A 16,760-nucleotide genomic window follows, 5' to 3' on the forward strand; every position below is an offset into this window, starting at 1 on the left:
GCACCTGTGTTGCCTCCACCTAGTAGGGGTTTAGCTGTATCCTGCTGGAGTAGTAGTAATCTTTTGGCCTGAGCAATATACAGCTGCAATTCCATCTTGCTGTAAGTAATGATATTTTCTTTTTTGCTTTTTTATATTATATACAGGTTGCAATATTGTAGCAATACAGCAGAGCTGTGAGAGCTGCAACTACTAATGTGTTTATAAGAAAACAAAGTTCTGCTGTGCTGTGTTAGTTGCATGTCTTATATTGGTAATGCCCCTTTTATGAAAAATAAGCCTTGGAGGCAGATTGTCATGCAGATAATATGTACTGCCCACAGCCTGGAACACCACATGTACAGATAAGAAAAACATAGATTTCTCTGGAATAAAGCGGGCTTTACACGCTGCGATCTCGCTATCGAAATTGCAAGCGATTGTACCCGCCCCCATCGGTTGTGCGACACGGGCATATCGCTGCCCGTCGCGTACAACCTCGCTTACCCCCATCACACGCACTTACCTGTCCTGTGACGTCACTCTGGCCAGCGATCCGCCTTCTTCCTAAGGGGGCGGGTCGTGCGGCATCGCAGCGACGTCACACGCCAGCCGTCCAATAGAAGCGGAGGAGCGGAGATGAGCGGGACGTAAACATCCCGCCCACTTCCTTCCTTCCCCTTTGCCGGTGGAGGTTGGTAAGGAAATGTTCCTCGCTCCTGCGGTGTCACACACAGTGATGTGTGCTGCCGCAGGAACGAGGAACAACATCGCTAATGAGAGGTAAACAATTTTTTGTTTTAGGACGACCTCTCCACGGCAAACGATTTTTGCCGCTTTTGTGATCGTTTTAGGTCGCACATAACTGTTACATGCTGTGATCTCGTTAGTGACGCCGGATGTGCGTCACAAACAATGTGACCCCGACGATAATTCATTAACGATATCGTAGCGTGTAAAGCCCCCTTTAGACACCAGATCGCAGTTATCATGGTATCATTTTATTCAGCTTCCTGTGACCTACCTGCCCATATAGACGGTTTAGGAGGGTCATTCCTAATGTCAAATTCTATTTATTGTTCTCATTATCCAATATTGTGCATAATGCAAATGAGGTAATTCAAACAGATAAAAGACATACCGGCAAATTTTTTTTTAATACTATGTAATTTTTTTTCTTTTGGAGAGGCTGATATATATTTTTTCTCTCAAAGAGCTGCATGGGTAATAGGAAGGGAATTGTACTTTATTATTAAATTCTGATATTTTGCAATGTAAAAATATTAAAATAAACCCCTTTTATGTTATAAGCTGTGCACCTGAAAAGGTTAGTTGTTGATAATGGCTGATAACAGAATGGTCCAGCCATTATTATCCCTTTTTTCTCCTTTGATGTATAATAGTTTTCCTTTATAGATGCCCTATCAAAGCAATTTATATATACACAGTATATACAGTGACATCTGACAATATGAGTTGTCCAACTGTAGGAGATTTGGGTCTCACCTTCACCAAACCCCTGTCTCCATTGGCATCTTCCAGTGAGGGACCCAAATCCACTGCACTCTTCACAATCTCGTCTGTTTTTGTTTTCTGAGCATGAAAGTGGACAATTTTCTTCAGCCTTCATAGCTGGAAGGAAACAAGGATAAAGAAAACAGATAAAAAAATCTTTACAGTTGGGTCCCACCTGAAATACGTCAGCTAGTTGTGTTGTATGTGGCTCATTGAATAAAGAAAATTTCTAGTATAGAGAACATTAAATGAGACTTTTATTAAAATCAAGTCTTTTGAGACTAGACATTTTCCAATATACTAGGGGTAAAATTAAATTTTGCTGGCCTGTACAATCAGTTCTATGAATGGTAATTCCAACAGGCAATATCGTTCATGTGTTTGTGTCACCCATATAAATTGATGGCATCCTTAATAACTCTTTCCGCGCTTGATTTAGTATTCAATGCATTGTATATTCACAAAGCTGAGCACTATTACATTTAGAATACATTATTATTCAGCACATTACATTTCTAGGATAGTGACACTTACAGGTTCCTTCTATGATGATGGCTACTTGTGTCTTGGAGGGCTCCTTGACTTGTGTCTTGGAGGGCTCCTTGACTTGTGTATTGGAGGCTGAAATCGTATAAAGGATCGCCGTGCCATCATGGCTTGCCAAAGCACTTGAATCATTAACAAAAAGGGTTGCAAACATATCCCCTGATCCTTTTAGAATATCAATGCCATAAGTGGTATTTGAAGCCTGAAGTGTGTAAATCACGTTGACGCCTTTAAACAGGGAACAGTTTTCAATGCATATTCTTCCTATCTGGATCACAAAAATGACATTGGAATAAAATAACGTCAGAACATGTCATACAGAGGAATCATGCATGCACATCTATTACAAAGTGCTCAAATGTGACAGATAGACATAAGACATGACCTGCGCACTGTACATATCATGAATATGTTTAAAAGGAGTTGTCCACCTTTGGGGACAATTATTTATTTATTTTTACTTAAATGGAACATGTCAGTTGATTCATTAATTCCTGCTACTGAAACTTTACATGGATGAATCAGACCCAAACTGAACGATTGCAACCATGATTGTTTTTTTCCGAAATCCTCCATTCTTTGAAGAGTTGGCCGGGCACTGTAGTACTAGATGAGAATAGTGCAGTGCTCCCCCACAAGCGGCTTTTCTCCACTTCTCTAGTTGATCAACAAGTCTTTCCCGATATTTACACATGGGCTGCATGTGCTTTGGACAGCAAGTATCAAATGACAGGTCAATCTTAAATACAGGTAATTGAAACTAAAAATCATATTTGCAATTGGGCTTGACTACAAATGTTGATTCATTTAGCCTTCACAGGTTATTTGTTTCTCTGTACATTTAGTTTGAATGTGGTCTGTGGTCATACATCAGCTATGAGAAACTCAAATGCTGACAGATAAAGAGTTAGAAATGCTTTGTCAGATCTTCATAGAGGGCTGACTGTGGATTTTCCGTCAAAAACATCAGTACCCCATCCACCACTTCACTGTTTGTGCTCATTGGTACAGCCCTCCATTGGTTGTAAACTGGAAGAAAATACATTGAAATCCAAGGCATTGGAACTCTGTCTATTGTCCAAAAAAACTTTATTGATCCCAGCATGCACCAAAAAAATACAGAATGCAAAATTTCAGCCAACTCAGGGCCTCTGTCAAGCCATGAAACATTGCGCAAAATTTTTTAACTCTATACTTAACAGATTAGTAATGAGCATGTCATATAGAAGTCTCCCCATTACTAACCCCTGGGCTTGATATTAGCTGACAAAAGTATTAACTTGATTGCCACCACACCAGGACAAATTGGGAAGAGCTGGGCAAAGAGGTGGAATTGGCGCATCTAATGGATGTGCCACTTTTGGGACGACTGCATGCTGCTATTTTTAGACTGTGAAAGGTAAAAGTACCAAACGCGAATTGAGGGTTGCAAAAAAGGCCAAGAGTAAGGTAAAAGGATTTTGGGGGTATGTTAAAAGCAAAAGAAAAGTGAAGGAGACCATAGGAGTCCTGCAGAATCAAGCAGGTGAAACAGTCAACAAGGTGGAACAGCTGGTGGAGCTACTAAATTTGTATTTTGTATCTGTCGTCTCCCAAAAAGCTAATGCAAGCATCAACAATAATTATGATAGAAATCATGGTCAAGAGGAGTCCAAGTTTACAATAATTAAAGAATTGATATTAGAACACTTAGCCAAGTTAAAAGGAAACCCAGCCTCTAGGTCCAAATGATTTACACCCTTGAGTCTTTAAAGAGATAGCTGAGGAAATAATAATACCGCTTGCAATAATCTTCAATAAATCATGGGAAACAGGAGAGGTCCCTCTAGATTGGAAAAGGGCAAATGTGGTTCCTATCTACAAAAAGGGGGAAAAAAAGAGGATCTAGGGAATTACAGGCCAGTAAACCTGACCTCCATAGCAGGAGAAATCTTCGAGCAAATTGTCAAAGAACATTTACTTAGGTACCTGGATGGGAAGACATTAATAAACCAAATCCAGCACGGCTTTATAACCAATAAATCTTGTCAGACCTACTAGATTTCCTTCTACAACAAAGTCACTGAATGGTGGGACCAGGGGAATGCTGTGGCTATAGTATACCTGGACTTCAGTAAGGCATTTGATAAAGTATCACATGACATCCTCATTGAAAAAATGATCAAGTATGGAATTGACAAAAAATCAGTTAGATGGATTCACAACTGGCTTAATGATCGGGCGCAACGAGTAATACTAAATGGCTACACATCAAACTGGAGGAAAGTCAAAAGCGGGGTGCCGCAAGGCTCTGTCCTGGGGCCAGTCCTGTTTAATATCTTAATAAATGATCTGGATAATGAAATTATTGGGGAACTCATAAAATTTGCAGATGATACTAAAATAGGAGGAGTAACCAACACTAGAGAGTAAAGAGTGTATTCAAAAGGAACTAGACATACTCGAACAATGGGCTAAAGAGAACAGGATGGTTTTTAACAGGGACAAATGCAAAGTCCTACATCAGGGTAAAAGAAATATAAAAAGCATATATAGTATGGGAGAAATAAAATTAGGTGATAGCACCGGGGAAAAGGACTTGGGTATAATAGTGGTTCCCAGATTCAACATGAGCCAACGATTTGGTGCTGCAGCTAAAAAGGCCAACAAAATTCTGGAACGTATCAAGACAAGCATTGAATCTAGATCAAGAGAGCTCATTATTCCCCTATACTCTGCCCTGGACAGACCCCACCTGGAATACTGTGTACAGTTCTGGGCGCCCCAATTCAAGAAAGACATCGATATATTGAAGCAAGTCCAGAGAAGAGCCATCAAAATGGTAGAAGGTCTGCAAACCATGTCATATGAAGAACGGCTAAAAAAACTAGGAATGTTTAGTTTGAAAAAGAGAAGGCCGAGAAGAGACCTAATAGCGGTCTACAAATATCTGAAAGGTAGTCATAGTGCAGAGAAAACCACCCTATTTTCATTAGCACAAGGAAGTACAAGAAGCAATGGGATGAAACTTAAAGGAAGGAGAGTCAGATTAGACATTAGGAAAAACTTTGTCAGTGAGGGCAGTCAGGAAGTGGAACAGGCTACCACGGGAGGTAGTGAACTCTTCATCAATGGAAATCTTCAAGCAGAAACTGGATAAACATATAGCTGGGATGATTTAGGAAAGCCTGCACTCGCATGGGGTTGGACCCGATGGCCCTTGAGGTCCCTTCCAACTCTGCCATTTTATGATTCTATGATTCATTCCAGCATTTTGGATTTTTTTAAGCGCTTGAATGGCGCTTTAAATGTAAATTCCCTACCCCCTGACATATACTCACTTTCCGGTGCCTTCACCTTTTATCGACACCGCACTGGGTCCCGCAGCTGCATCTTGTGACTTTAGCTTCTAATTGGCCGGAAGTCAGAAGTTACATCACAAGCTCCCAATGCATCTCTATGAGAGCCCAAACGAGGATGAAGATGCATTGATTTGTGATCTCCCCATTAAACACTGGAGCGTGCTGGCAAGTTACAAATTGTTGAGACCAACGTGAGCGGCGGGGATACAAGGTGAAGCTACCAGAAGGTGAGTATCAGATAGGAGTCAGGAAACTTACATTTAAAGCACCCCTCCAGTGGTGCAATAAAAAAAAATGCTGGAGTAGAGCTTTAAATAAGGGAATATCATTTCTCAGTTTACATTTCATGCTGCATACAATCAGGACCAAAAGTGGAGGCACCATTGAAATTGTTCCAGAAAATGAGAAAATCTCCCAGAAAATTATTGACATTTTTTGTCATACACATGTTTATTTCCTTTGTGGGTATTGGAACAACACAAAAAAAAACAGGAAAAAAAAAAAAAAAAAAGGTAAATTGGACATAACTTTACATAAAACTTCAAAAAATGGGTTGGACAAAAATTGCTGGCACCCTCAACTTAATATTTTGTTACACACCCTTTTGAATAAATAACTGCAATCAGTCGCTTATAACCATCAACAAGCTTCTTACACATTTCAGCTGGAATTTTGGACCACTCTTCTTTTGCAAACTGCTCCAGGTCTCTCATATTTCAAGGGTTCCTTCTCCCAATGGCAATTTTAAGATCTCTCCACTGGTGTGCAATCGGATTTAGATCCGGACTCATTGCTGGTCACTACAGAACTCCCAGCACTTTTATCCATCCATTTCTGGGTGCTTCTTGAAGTATGTTTGGGGTTATTGTCCTGCTGGAAGACCCATGATGCAAACCCAGCTTTCTAACACTTGGCACTACATTGCAATCCAAAATGCTTTGGTAAACTTCAGATTTCATGATGTCAAGACACCTAGTGTCAGAGGCAGCAAAACAACCCAAAAACATCTTTGAACCTCAACCGTATTTCACAGTAGGTACTGTGTTCTTTCTTTGTAGGACTCATTCCATTTTCAGTAAATAGTAGAATAATTACCAAAAAGTTCTATCTTGATCTCTGTCCACAAGGTACTTTTCCAAGTGATTTTTTGCTTACATACAGTTTAGTTTGACAAAATGTGTCAGCAGTGAGGTCCTCCTTGGGCTCCTGCCAAAGCATTTCATTTCATTCAAATGTCGATGGATAGTTGGCACTGACACTAATGCACCATAATCCTGCAGGATAGCTTGAATTTCTTTGGAACTTGATTGAGGCTGCTCCACCATCCAGACTATCCTGCGTTACAACCTTTCATCAATTTTTCTCAGCCGTTCACGTCCAGTGAAAATAACAAGAGACACTGGCGCTCTAGGAGGCCTTGGATGTAAGGGTAGATAAAAAGGGGGATAAGAAAGGGGGATAAACATTTTTGAAATTTACTAATGGAATTAAATAAAATTGTGATAAAATAGCAGTAAAAATGGTCTGAATGGCACTCAGAATGGTAACTGGTAATGAGCTACAGGTAGTAGGCAGGGTCCGTGTAGAACCTGTCAAACAAGAGAGAATATAAAGTGCTATAGTACCACCGTGCTGCCTATTGGGGTAAAAACATACACAGAGGGATGATCTGTTACCCGATGGAAGTAGTGCTGGGAATGGAATTGGAGACTAAAATTTGAAGTGCACCAGAAGTCCCGTGGGAAGAAAATAACTCCCATATGGAGCTTGCAGACCTCTGCGAACTACAGACAAAAGGCAAGCCCTTCCTACTTATCTGGTCTACATTAATCGCTACCATATATCTATCTATCAAGTATTCTCACACAGACAGATTAGCTACAGTGCCATGGGTTGTAAAATTCTTGATTATGTTGAGCACCGTGAACAAAGGAACAAGATCTCTGGAGATGGACTTGTAACCTTGAGATTGTTGATATTTTTCAACAATTTCAGTTCTCAAGTCCTCAGACAGTTCTCTTCTTCACTTAGGGTACCTTCACACTTTAGCGATGCAGCAGCGATCCGACCAGCGATCTGACCTGGTCAGGATCGCTGCTGCATCGCTACATGGTCGCTGGTGAGCTGTCAAACAGGCAGATCTCACCAGCGACCAGTGACCAGCCCCCAGCCAGCAGCGACGTGCAAGCGACACTGCGCTTGCACGGAGCCGGCGTCTGGAAGCTGCGGACACTGGTAACTAAGGTAAACATCGGGTATGGTTACCCGATGTTTACATTAGTTACCAGCGCACACCGCTTAGCTGTGTGTGCAGGGAGCAGGGAGCCGCGCACACTGAGCGTTGGCTCCTTGCTCTCCTAGCTACAGTACACATCGGGTTAATTAACCCGATGTGTAATGCAGCTACATGTGCAGAGAGCTGGAGCCGGCAGCACAGGCAGCGTGAGAGCTGCGGAGGCTGGTAACTAAGGTAAATATCGGGTAACCACCTTGGTTACCCGATGTTTATCTTGGTTACAGCTTACCGCAGCTGCCAGACGCCGGCTCCTGCTCCCTGCTCGCTTCATTTGTCGCTCTCTCGCTGTCACACGCAGCGATCTGTGTGTCACAGAGGGAGAGCGCCTTTGAAGAAAACGAACCAGGGCTGTGTGTAACGAGCAGCGATCTCGCAGCAGGGGCCAGATCGCTGCTCAGTGTCACACACAGCGAGATCGCTAATGAGGTCACTGCTGCGTCACAAAAAGCGTGACTCAGCAGCGATCTCGGCAGCGAGCTCGCTGTGTGTGAAGCACCCCTTACTGTTCTTTATGCTTAGTGTGGCACACACAGACACACAATACAAAGATTAAATCAAATTCCCCTCCTTTTTATTTGGTTTCAGGTGTGATTTTCATATTGCCCACAATGGTTACTTTCCACAGATGAGTTTGAATGAGCATCACATGCTTCAAAGTTGTTTACTCACAATTTTGGAAACGTGGCAACAATTTTGTCTGCCCCATTTTGAGGGTTGTGTGTGAAATTATGTCCAATTTGCCATTTTTTGTCAGTTTTGTGGTGTTGTTCCAATACACAGGAAATAAACATGTACATGACAAAACATGTGTTATTACTTTCTGGGAAAAAAATTTAATTTTCTGGAATAATTTCAAGTGTGCCAACACTTTTGGCCATGACTGTAAAGGCTGCTTTACACGCTACGATTTATCTGACGATAGGTCGTCGGGGTCACGGTTTTTGTGACGCACTTCCATCATCGTTAGCGACGTCGTTGTGTGTGACACCTATGTGCGACTCCGAATGATCGCAAATAGGGTGAAAATTGTTGATCGTTGACACGTCGTTCAGTTTCAAAATATTGTTCGTCGTTTCGAACGCAGCAGACATATTGCTACGTTTAACACCCTGCCAACGATGAACAACATCCACCTTGGTCAAACAATATATCGCTGAACGATGTCGTTTGTGAGATGTGTATATGTGACCGCTACAAAACGACCTATGAGCGATCTCGGCAAATCATAACAATGATCTGGGTGTGTCACATCGCTAACGAGATCGCTAGCGATCTCGTTGTGTGTAAGCAGCCTTAATACTACAAACTGCTCACTATTGTATTCGCAAACAACAGAAAGTGGAAAAATAATATTACCTGGGCATAGCGCTTGGCATTACAGTTGACAGTGAACTGGTACGTTATATTAGGGAATCGCACTGTAACGGGCTTAATTGCGACATTGAAGTACAGCCTGAGCTCTCCACCAGGATGAGGATATTCAATGTCATTGACCAGAACCACCACTTGATATGATACATTTTTGTTTATGGAAATAGTTTGATTCAGTAGGAGCACTGCCAAAGAAGAAACAAGGTTATTAAATTCATATATTTATGTGATAAAACTTCTATTGCAACAATTATAAATCTGTAGAGTCAGCCGTATGGACGATTCTGAAGATCAACACAACTCTTATACAGAGGCGGCATCTAAGATCTTCATTTAGAGGCTGAAAAATTGCCTATTTCAGTGAAAATAATACTAAATGCTGAACCAAAAGAATAGCTTTAGGATCCACCAATTATTGACTAAGTAAGCAGTTGAACGCAACACCATCGCTTTAAACAAGCAAATAAATAGATTCTTCTTACTGAGGATGAACCACCCTTTACATTTATAGTAACAAAGTTTGACATAGAAAACATTTATTTACTTACTAAATTCATGGACTGTTCCTCGAACCATGCTGACATTGCTCCTGAATTGAATCTCTTTGAGGCTGTGCTTGATTCGGAATTTCTCCTTTACAAATGTTTCATTGTTGATGATGGTTTCTGTGTATCTGTTGTGATTACTGTCTATTGGATAGACAGGTGTTGTGTCCAGATCATAGACCAACAGTGACCCAAGAATGGTACCCTGTGCAAGAAGAAAACAGTAAGTAAAAAGTCTTAATCTCACAGTCACTGATGGAGGCCATTTCTGCCTGCAACATGATTATATTTCCTTTTTCCAGTTCAGAAAATTCAACATCACCTAGAGATGAATGATCTTCAAGAAGTCCACTGACACAAATAAAGTAAGGGGGTTTATCTACAATGCTGCACCTATTGTTACCTTATTAGATTTTAAAGCCATTCATTCGGAAAAGCCTAAGTGCTAAATATGTTTACAGGAAACCATCAGAAAATGACCAACAACATATTGAAGTTTAATGTAGATAAATGAAACATTATGCACTTGGGAGGAGGAAATAACATGTATAACTATGTACAACATGGTAAAACTCTGGTTAAATCTGTCACTGAAAAAGAATTTAGATGTCTGGGTTGCCATCTTGACTTTTTATTTTTTTTGGACACCTTATAAAAAAAAATAAAAATCACAGATATACAATATTTATGGACACATTAGAAAACCATAATAAATGATCCACGTTTGCAGCCCATAGTTCTGATATCAAAACATTAGCAGCATTCACTGGAAACTGTAAAATGATGGTAATTACAGTCAATATGATCTGTATACTGTAGGTTTCTTCAGCTCCCCACCCCCACCCCCAAGAAAAATCACGGATGTCTTACATTTTTTTTTTTTTACAGAATGGGCAAAAAAGTGTCTATTTTTAAAGGCTTTCCTGGAATTTCTGGATGATTGACAGTTGCTGCCAAGGCAAATAAAATGATGTGATGCAGTAAAAGAGGCATAGATGCTGTCACGGCCAGGTGTACGGGCAGGCCCAGGAGGTGGATCCACTGGACCGAACTCCTAGATGGTAGGAAAGAGTCCGGCAGCTGGAACACTAGAAACAGCAGAACAGTCCTTGCACACGGGAATAGCGGAGAAGTCCCTGGGACCACGGAGTTACGGGTGGTAGTCCGGGTGACGCAGCTCAGGTTCGGAAGCCGAGATGATGTCAGGCGGGGTCCGGAACCTTGGGAGCAAGATGACGGGTCACCGCAGGGATCCGAGATGGTGCGGACTGTCAGGATGGCAGATGGACAGCGTTCGGGGTTCAGGATACGGCAGACTGGATGGCGAGACAAGCACGGCTCTACAAAGAGAGATAGGTGAGTACATGCACTGAAACACCAGGAGACCTGACTCCTAGCTTAGGGAACACGAAGATCAGGCCCCGCCCCCTTGGACAATACACCCCTTTATACCCTGTACCTGATTAGCCTCATTACCTGTTAATGGACGCTGGCCCTTTAAGAAAGGGTCAGTGACCGCGCGCGCGCCCTAATGCGCATGCGCGCAGCCCGGGTGCCAGAAGCCAGGGAAGGAGGCTGAGAAGAGGACGCAGGGGAGCCGGCCAGGGCCTGGGAAGCCGTCGGGCGCCGCGATCGGGGACCAGGGGGCCTGGGAAGAACGGGGACCGGAGGCTGGAGAGCGGGGAGCGTGGCAGGTGAGCCGGGGAGCGGGGCTGAGGACCCGGGGAGCGGAGCAGAGGACCCGGGGAGGGGAGCCAAGGACCCGGGGAGCGTGACAGTACCCCCCCCCCCACACCCCCCCTCCCCGCAACCGGGACATGAAGGCACGGATCAGAGGAGTGCCCACGTTCTCCCTGGGCTCCCAGGACCTATCCTCAGGACCATACCCCTCCCAGTCCACCAGGAAGAACTGACGACCTCGTACGGTCTTCATGGCCACGATATCCCTTACCGCATAGATGTCGTCATCGGCAATAGGTGGAGGAGCCGGACAGGCAGCAGCGGAGAAGGGACCAAGGACAACCGGCTTGAGCAGGGAGACGTGGAACGAGTTGGGTATCCTCATCGTGACCGGGAGCTGTAGCTTGTAGGAGACCTCATTGATCTTGCTGAGGACCTTAAACGGCCCGATGTAGCGAGGACCCAGCTTGTAGGAAGGTATCTTCAATCGGATGTACTGGGAAGCAAGCCAGACCAGGTCACCAGGAGAGAAACACGGAGGGTCCAGACGCCTCTTGTCAGCGTGTTTCTTCATCCGCTGGGAAGCGCGTCCAAGGGACGCCTTGACAGAGTCCCAAATGGTAGCGAAGTCACGGGCTACAGTATCAGCCGCAGGGACATCCGAAGAAGGGGATATAGGCAATGGAACGGAGGGCTGAAGTCCGTAAACGACATGGAAGGGTGATTTGGAGGACGACTCACTGATATGGTGGTTATGTGAGAATTCAGCCCAAGGCAGAAGCGTGGACCAGTCGTCGTGATGGGCGTTGACATAGTGACGTAAGAAGGATGTCAAGATTTGATTGACCCTCTCCACTTGGCCATTAGACTGAGGATGGTAAGCAGAAGAAAAGTCCAGAGTCACTCCCAGATGCTTGCAGAGCGCCCTCCAGAAGCGGGAGGTGAACTGAGTTCCTCTGTCGGACACGATGTGGGATGGAAAGCCATGCAAGCGGAAGATGTGATGTATATAGGCTTCCGCGAGTTCCTGAGCAGAGGGCAGTCCGGCCATAGGGACGAAGTGAGCCATTTTGGAGAACCGGTCCACCACGACCCATATGACTGTGTGTCCGGAGGATAATGGCAAGTCCGTAATAAAATCCATCGCTATGTGTTGCCACGGAACTGAGGGTATAGGCAGAGGCAGAAGACGGCCATAGGGCAGGTGTTTGGGCGTCTTGTTCCTGGCACAAGAGGAGCAGGCAGAGACATAAGCAGCGACGTCCGTGCGAAGGGATGGCCACCAGTAATGGCGTACAATCGCACCCCATGTTCTCTTCTGGCCAGCATGACCGGCTGTTTTGGAGGCATGACCCCAGTGTAACACTTTTTGCCTGTCAGTTTCAGAGACGTAGGTCTTTCCGGGCGGTATCTGGGCCAGAGTGACAGGGGCCACCGGAATAATCTTGCTAGGAGGGATGATAGGTTGGGTAGTCTCTTCCTCCTGCTCCATGGGGACGAAAGACCTAGACAAGGCATCAGCGCGTACATTCTTGTCCGCGGGTCGGAAATGGAGCTGGAAGTCAAACCTGGCAAAGAATAAGGACCACCTGGCTTGCCGTGGGTTCAGTCGCTGAGCGGACCGCAGGTATTCCAGGTTCTTGTGGTCCGTGTAGATAATCACGGGGTACACTGCTCCTTCCAGGAGGTAGCGCCACTCCTCCAGAGCCAGTTTGACCGCCAATAGTTCTCGGTCACCGATGGTGTAATTACGTTCCGGCGCTGAGAAGCTCTTGGAGAAGAAACCGCAAGTCACCATCTTGCCGGAGGAGGATTTCTGCATGAGCACTGCTCCAGCTCCCGAGGAGGAGGCATCCACTTCCAAGGTGAACTGGCGGTTTAACTCCGGACGGTGGAGTACAGGAGCGGAGGCAAATGCTCGCTTCAGGGAGCAAAACGCGGCGTCAGCCGCAGGTGACCAGTCCTTTGGATTAGCCTCCTTTTTGGTCAAAGCGGAGAGAGGAGCAGTCAGGGCAGAGAAGCGAGGGATAAACTGGCGGTAGTAGTTGGCAAATCCCAGGAACCGTTGGATTGCCTTCAGTCCAGAAGGAGGAGGCCAGTTGAGTATGGAGGAGACCTTCTTTGGATCCATCTGCAGTCCAGTGCCCGAGATGATGTATCCCAGGAAAGGGAGAGAAGACTGCTCAAAGACACACTTCTCATATTTGGCGTAAAGACGATTCTCCCTCAGTCTTTGCAGAACCAGCTGTACGTTCTCTCTATGGGTCTGGAGGTCCGGAGAGAAGATAAGGATGTCATCCAGATAAACTACGACACAGATGTAGAGGAGGTCCCGGAATATGTCGTTCACCAATTCTTGGAAGACTGCTGGTGCGTTACACAGGCCGAAGGGCATCACGCAGTATTCATAGTGCCCATCGCGAGTATTAAACGCGGTCTTCCATTCGTCCCCAGAGCGGATACGAACTAGATTGTAGGCACCCCGAAGATCCAGCTTGGTGAACACACGGGCTCCTCTGAGCCGGTCGAACAATTCGGGGATGAGCGGCAGAGGGTACTTGTTTTTGACGGTGATCTGATTCAGACCCCGGTAGTCGATGCATGGGCGTAGGTCACCCTCTTTCTTCTTAACGAAGAAGAAGCCTGCTCCCGCAGGAGAGGAGGATCTCCGGATGAATCCCTTTGCCAGGCTCTCTGTGATGTAGGTAGACATGGCCCTGGTTTCGGCCGGAGACAACGGATATATCCGTCCTCGAGGTGGTGTTGTTCCTGGGAGCAGGTCGATGGCACAATCGTAGGGACGGTGTGGCGGAAGTACCTCAGACTCCTTCTTGTCAAAAACGTCTGCGAAGGACCAATAGGCCGAGGGCAGTTCCGGTAGGTTCTCTGGAACCGGAGGTCGTCGGATGGGTTGTATGGACTTCAGACACTTTTCATGACAAGCAGAACCCCATCGGGTGATCTCGCCAGTACCCCAGCTGACTGATGGTTCGTGTGTCCGCAACCAGGGAAGTCCCAGCAGGATGTGATGGGACATGTGTGGAAGGACGTAGAGAGTGATGTTCTCGGTGTGCAGGGCACCGATACGCAGTTCGACCGGTCTGGTAACCCAGGAGATGGTATCAGAGAGGGGTCTCCCATCCACAGAGGCAATCACTAGGGGCTTGTCGAGTGGAGTAACAGGCACCTGGTACTTGTCCACCATGGCCTGCTGGATGAAATTGCCTGCTGCCCCGGAATCGAGGTATGCCTCAGCCGTGAAGCGCGTCTCTCCCGTTGACACTTGCACAGTCCACATAACCGGGTCTGAGAGAGTCCCAGCACCTAGGGTGGCCTCTCCTACCAACCCTAGGCTTTGGAGTTTCCCGGCCTTTCCGGACAGGAGCGTAGGAGGTGAGTGCCCTCTCCGCAGTAAAAGCAGAGACCCTTGGCGAGTCGCTCTGCTCGACGTTGTTCAGATTGCCGTACTCGGTCGATCTGCATGGGCTCGTGGACGGGAATCCCAGCTGTTGATGACTGCGATACGGAGGGCTTCTGTGGAGGGGAGGAATGCCGTACCGGACGTCTCTCCCGAGACAGCTCTTTGGAGCGCTCCTGAAAACGAATGTCCACTCGAGTTGCTAGGGCAATCAGGGCATCTAGGGTGGAGGGCACGTCACGACCCGCCAACTCATCTTTGATGCGACTCGAGAGTCCTTCCCAGAAGGCGGCTGTTAGGGCCTCATTATTCCACCCGAGTTCAGAAGCCAACGTGCGGAAACGGATGGCGTATTGGCCCACCGTCAGTGTTCCTTGACGTAAGCGGAGGAGGGATGAAGCAGACGCAGAGGCGCGTCCCGGCTCGTCAAAGGTGCTGCGGAAGGCCTGCAGGAACTCTTGAAGATCCTTGGTCATAGGGTCCTCCTTCTCCCACAACGGGTTCATCCACGCCAGTGCCTCGCCCTCCAGGTGAGACATGATGAAGGCGACCTTGGCTTGGTCGGAGGCAAACAGATGTGGCAGCTGCGTGAAGTGGAGGGAGCATTGGTTTATAAACCCCCTGCAGGTCTTGGGATCTCCGGCGTACCGGGGTGGTGAGGCTAAACGCAGTCTGGAAGCATCCGAAGAAGCGGCCACGGGAGCGGGGGACGTGGCTTGACTAGTGGCGGCTTGGGATGTTGTAGACGTGACTGCCGCTTGTAGCGTGGTCAGGCGGGTGTCCACGGAAGTCATGAAGTTCAGCATGCGGGTCTGGACTTCACGCTGGCGTTGGAGTTCCTCTTGCAAGGCCGCTAGTGCTGCAGCGGGATCCATGGCCTGATCTTACTGTCACGGCCAGGTGTACGGGCAGGCCCAGGAGGTGGATCCACTGGACCGAACTCCTAGATGGTAGGAAAGAGTCCGGCAGCTGGAACACTAGAAACAGCAGAACAGTCCTTGCACACGGGAATAGCGGAGAAGTCCCTGGGACCACGGAGTTACGGGTGGTAGTCCGGGTGACGCAGCTCAGGTTCGGAAGCCGAGATGATGTCAGGCGGGGTCCGGAACCTTGGGAGCAAGATGACGGGTCACCGCAGGGATCCGAGATGGTGCGGACTGTCAGGATGGCAGATGGACAGCGTTCGGGGTTCAGGATACGGCAGACTGGATGGCGAGACAAGCACGGCTCTACAAAGAGAGATAGGTGAGTACATGCACTGAAACACCAGGAGACCTGACTCCTAGCTTAGGGAACACGAAGATCAGGCCCCGCCCCCTTGGACAATACACCCCTTTATACCCTGTACCTGATTAGCCTCATTACCTGTTAATGGACGCTGGCCCTTTAAGAAAGGGTCAGTGACTGCGCGCGCGCCCTAATGCGCATGCGCGCAGCCCGGGTGCCAGAAGCCAGGGAAGGAGGCTGAGAAGAGGACGCAGGGGAGCCGGCCAGGGCCTGGGAAGCCGTCGGGCGCCGCGATCGGGGACCAGGGGGCCTGGGAAGAACGGGGCCCGGAGGCTGGAGAGCGGGGAGCGTGGCAGGTGAGCCGGGGAGCGGGGCTGAGGACCCGGGGAGCGGAGCAGAGGACCCGGGGAGGGGAGCCAAGGACCCGGGGAGCGTGACAGATGCTCAAAATAAGAACATCATTTTGCCTGTATTTATGTCACTAGTGCGACCACACGGATACTGTGCACAATATTGGGCTCCGGTGTGTAAGAAGGACATAGCTGAGCTAGACCGGGTGCAGAGAAGAACGACCAAGGTTCTTATGGGAATGGGGGGACTGCAATACTAAGATAGGTTATTAAACTTGGGGTTATTACAATGTACACCTATATGAGGGGACAGTACAGCGATCTATATAATAAGTTATTACTAACTAGGTCTGCAATCATGATAAAGGGGTATTCTACATCTACATCTAGAGGAAGGAAAGAATACAGATGGCAATTCTTTACTGTAAGAGCAGTCACACTATGGAACTCTCTGCCACATCATGAGAAAATGGTCAATTCATTAAAAAACCC

General features: G+C 46.7%; 1 protein-coding gene across 2 annotated transcripts in view; it reads right to left on the reverse strand.

Annotated features, from left to right (window-relative positions):
• The window catches only part of RET (ret proto-oncogene), a 168,311-nt gene that overhangs the window by 37,429 nt on the left and 114,122 nt on the right, over positions 1–16,760 (reverse strand). For both annotated transcript variants that reach the window (XM_075349037.1, XM_075349038.1), the window contains exons 5-8: positions 9,597–9,798; positions 9,034–9,233; positions 2,029–2,308; positions 1,486–1,611 (exon numbers count right to left, since the gene is read on the reverse strand). In XM_075349037.1, the coding sequence (XP_075205152.1) occupies positions 1,486–1,611; positions 2,029–2,308; positions 9,034–9,233; positions 9,597–9,798 (808 nt within the window). The remainder of the gene's footprint in view (positions 1–1,485; positions 1,612–2,028; positions 2,309–9,033; positions 9,234–9,596; positions 9,799–16,760) is intronic.

The sequence above is a fragment of the Anomaloglossus baeobatrachus genome, chromosome 5 (assembly GCF_048569485.1).
Source record: "Anomaloglossus baeobatrachus isolate aAnoBae1 chromosome 5, aAnoBae1.hap1, whole genome shotgun sequence".
In the NCBI taxonomy this organism is placed as follows: domain Eukaryota; kingdom Metazoa; phylum Chordata; class Amphibia; order Anura; family Aromobatidae; genus Anomaloglossus; species Anomaloglossus baeobatrachus.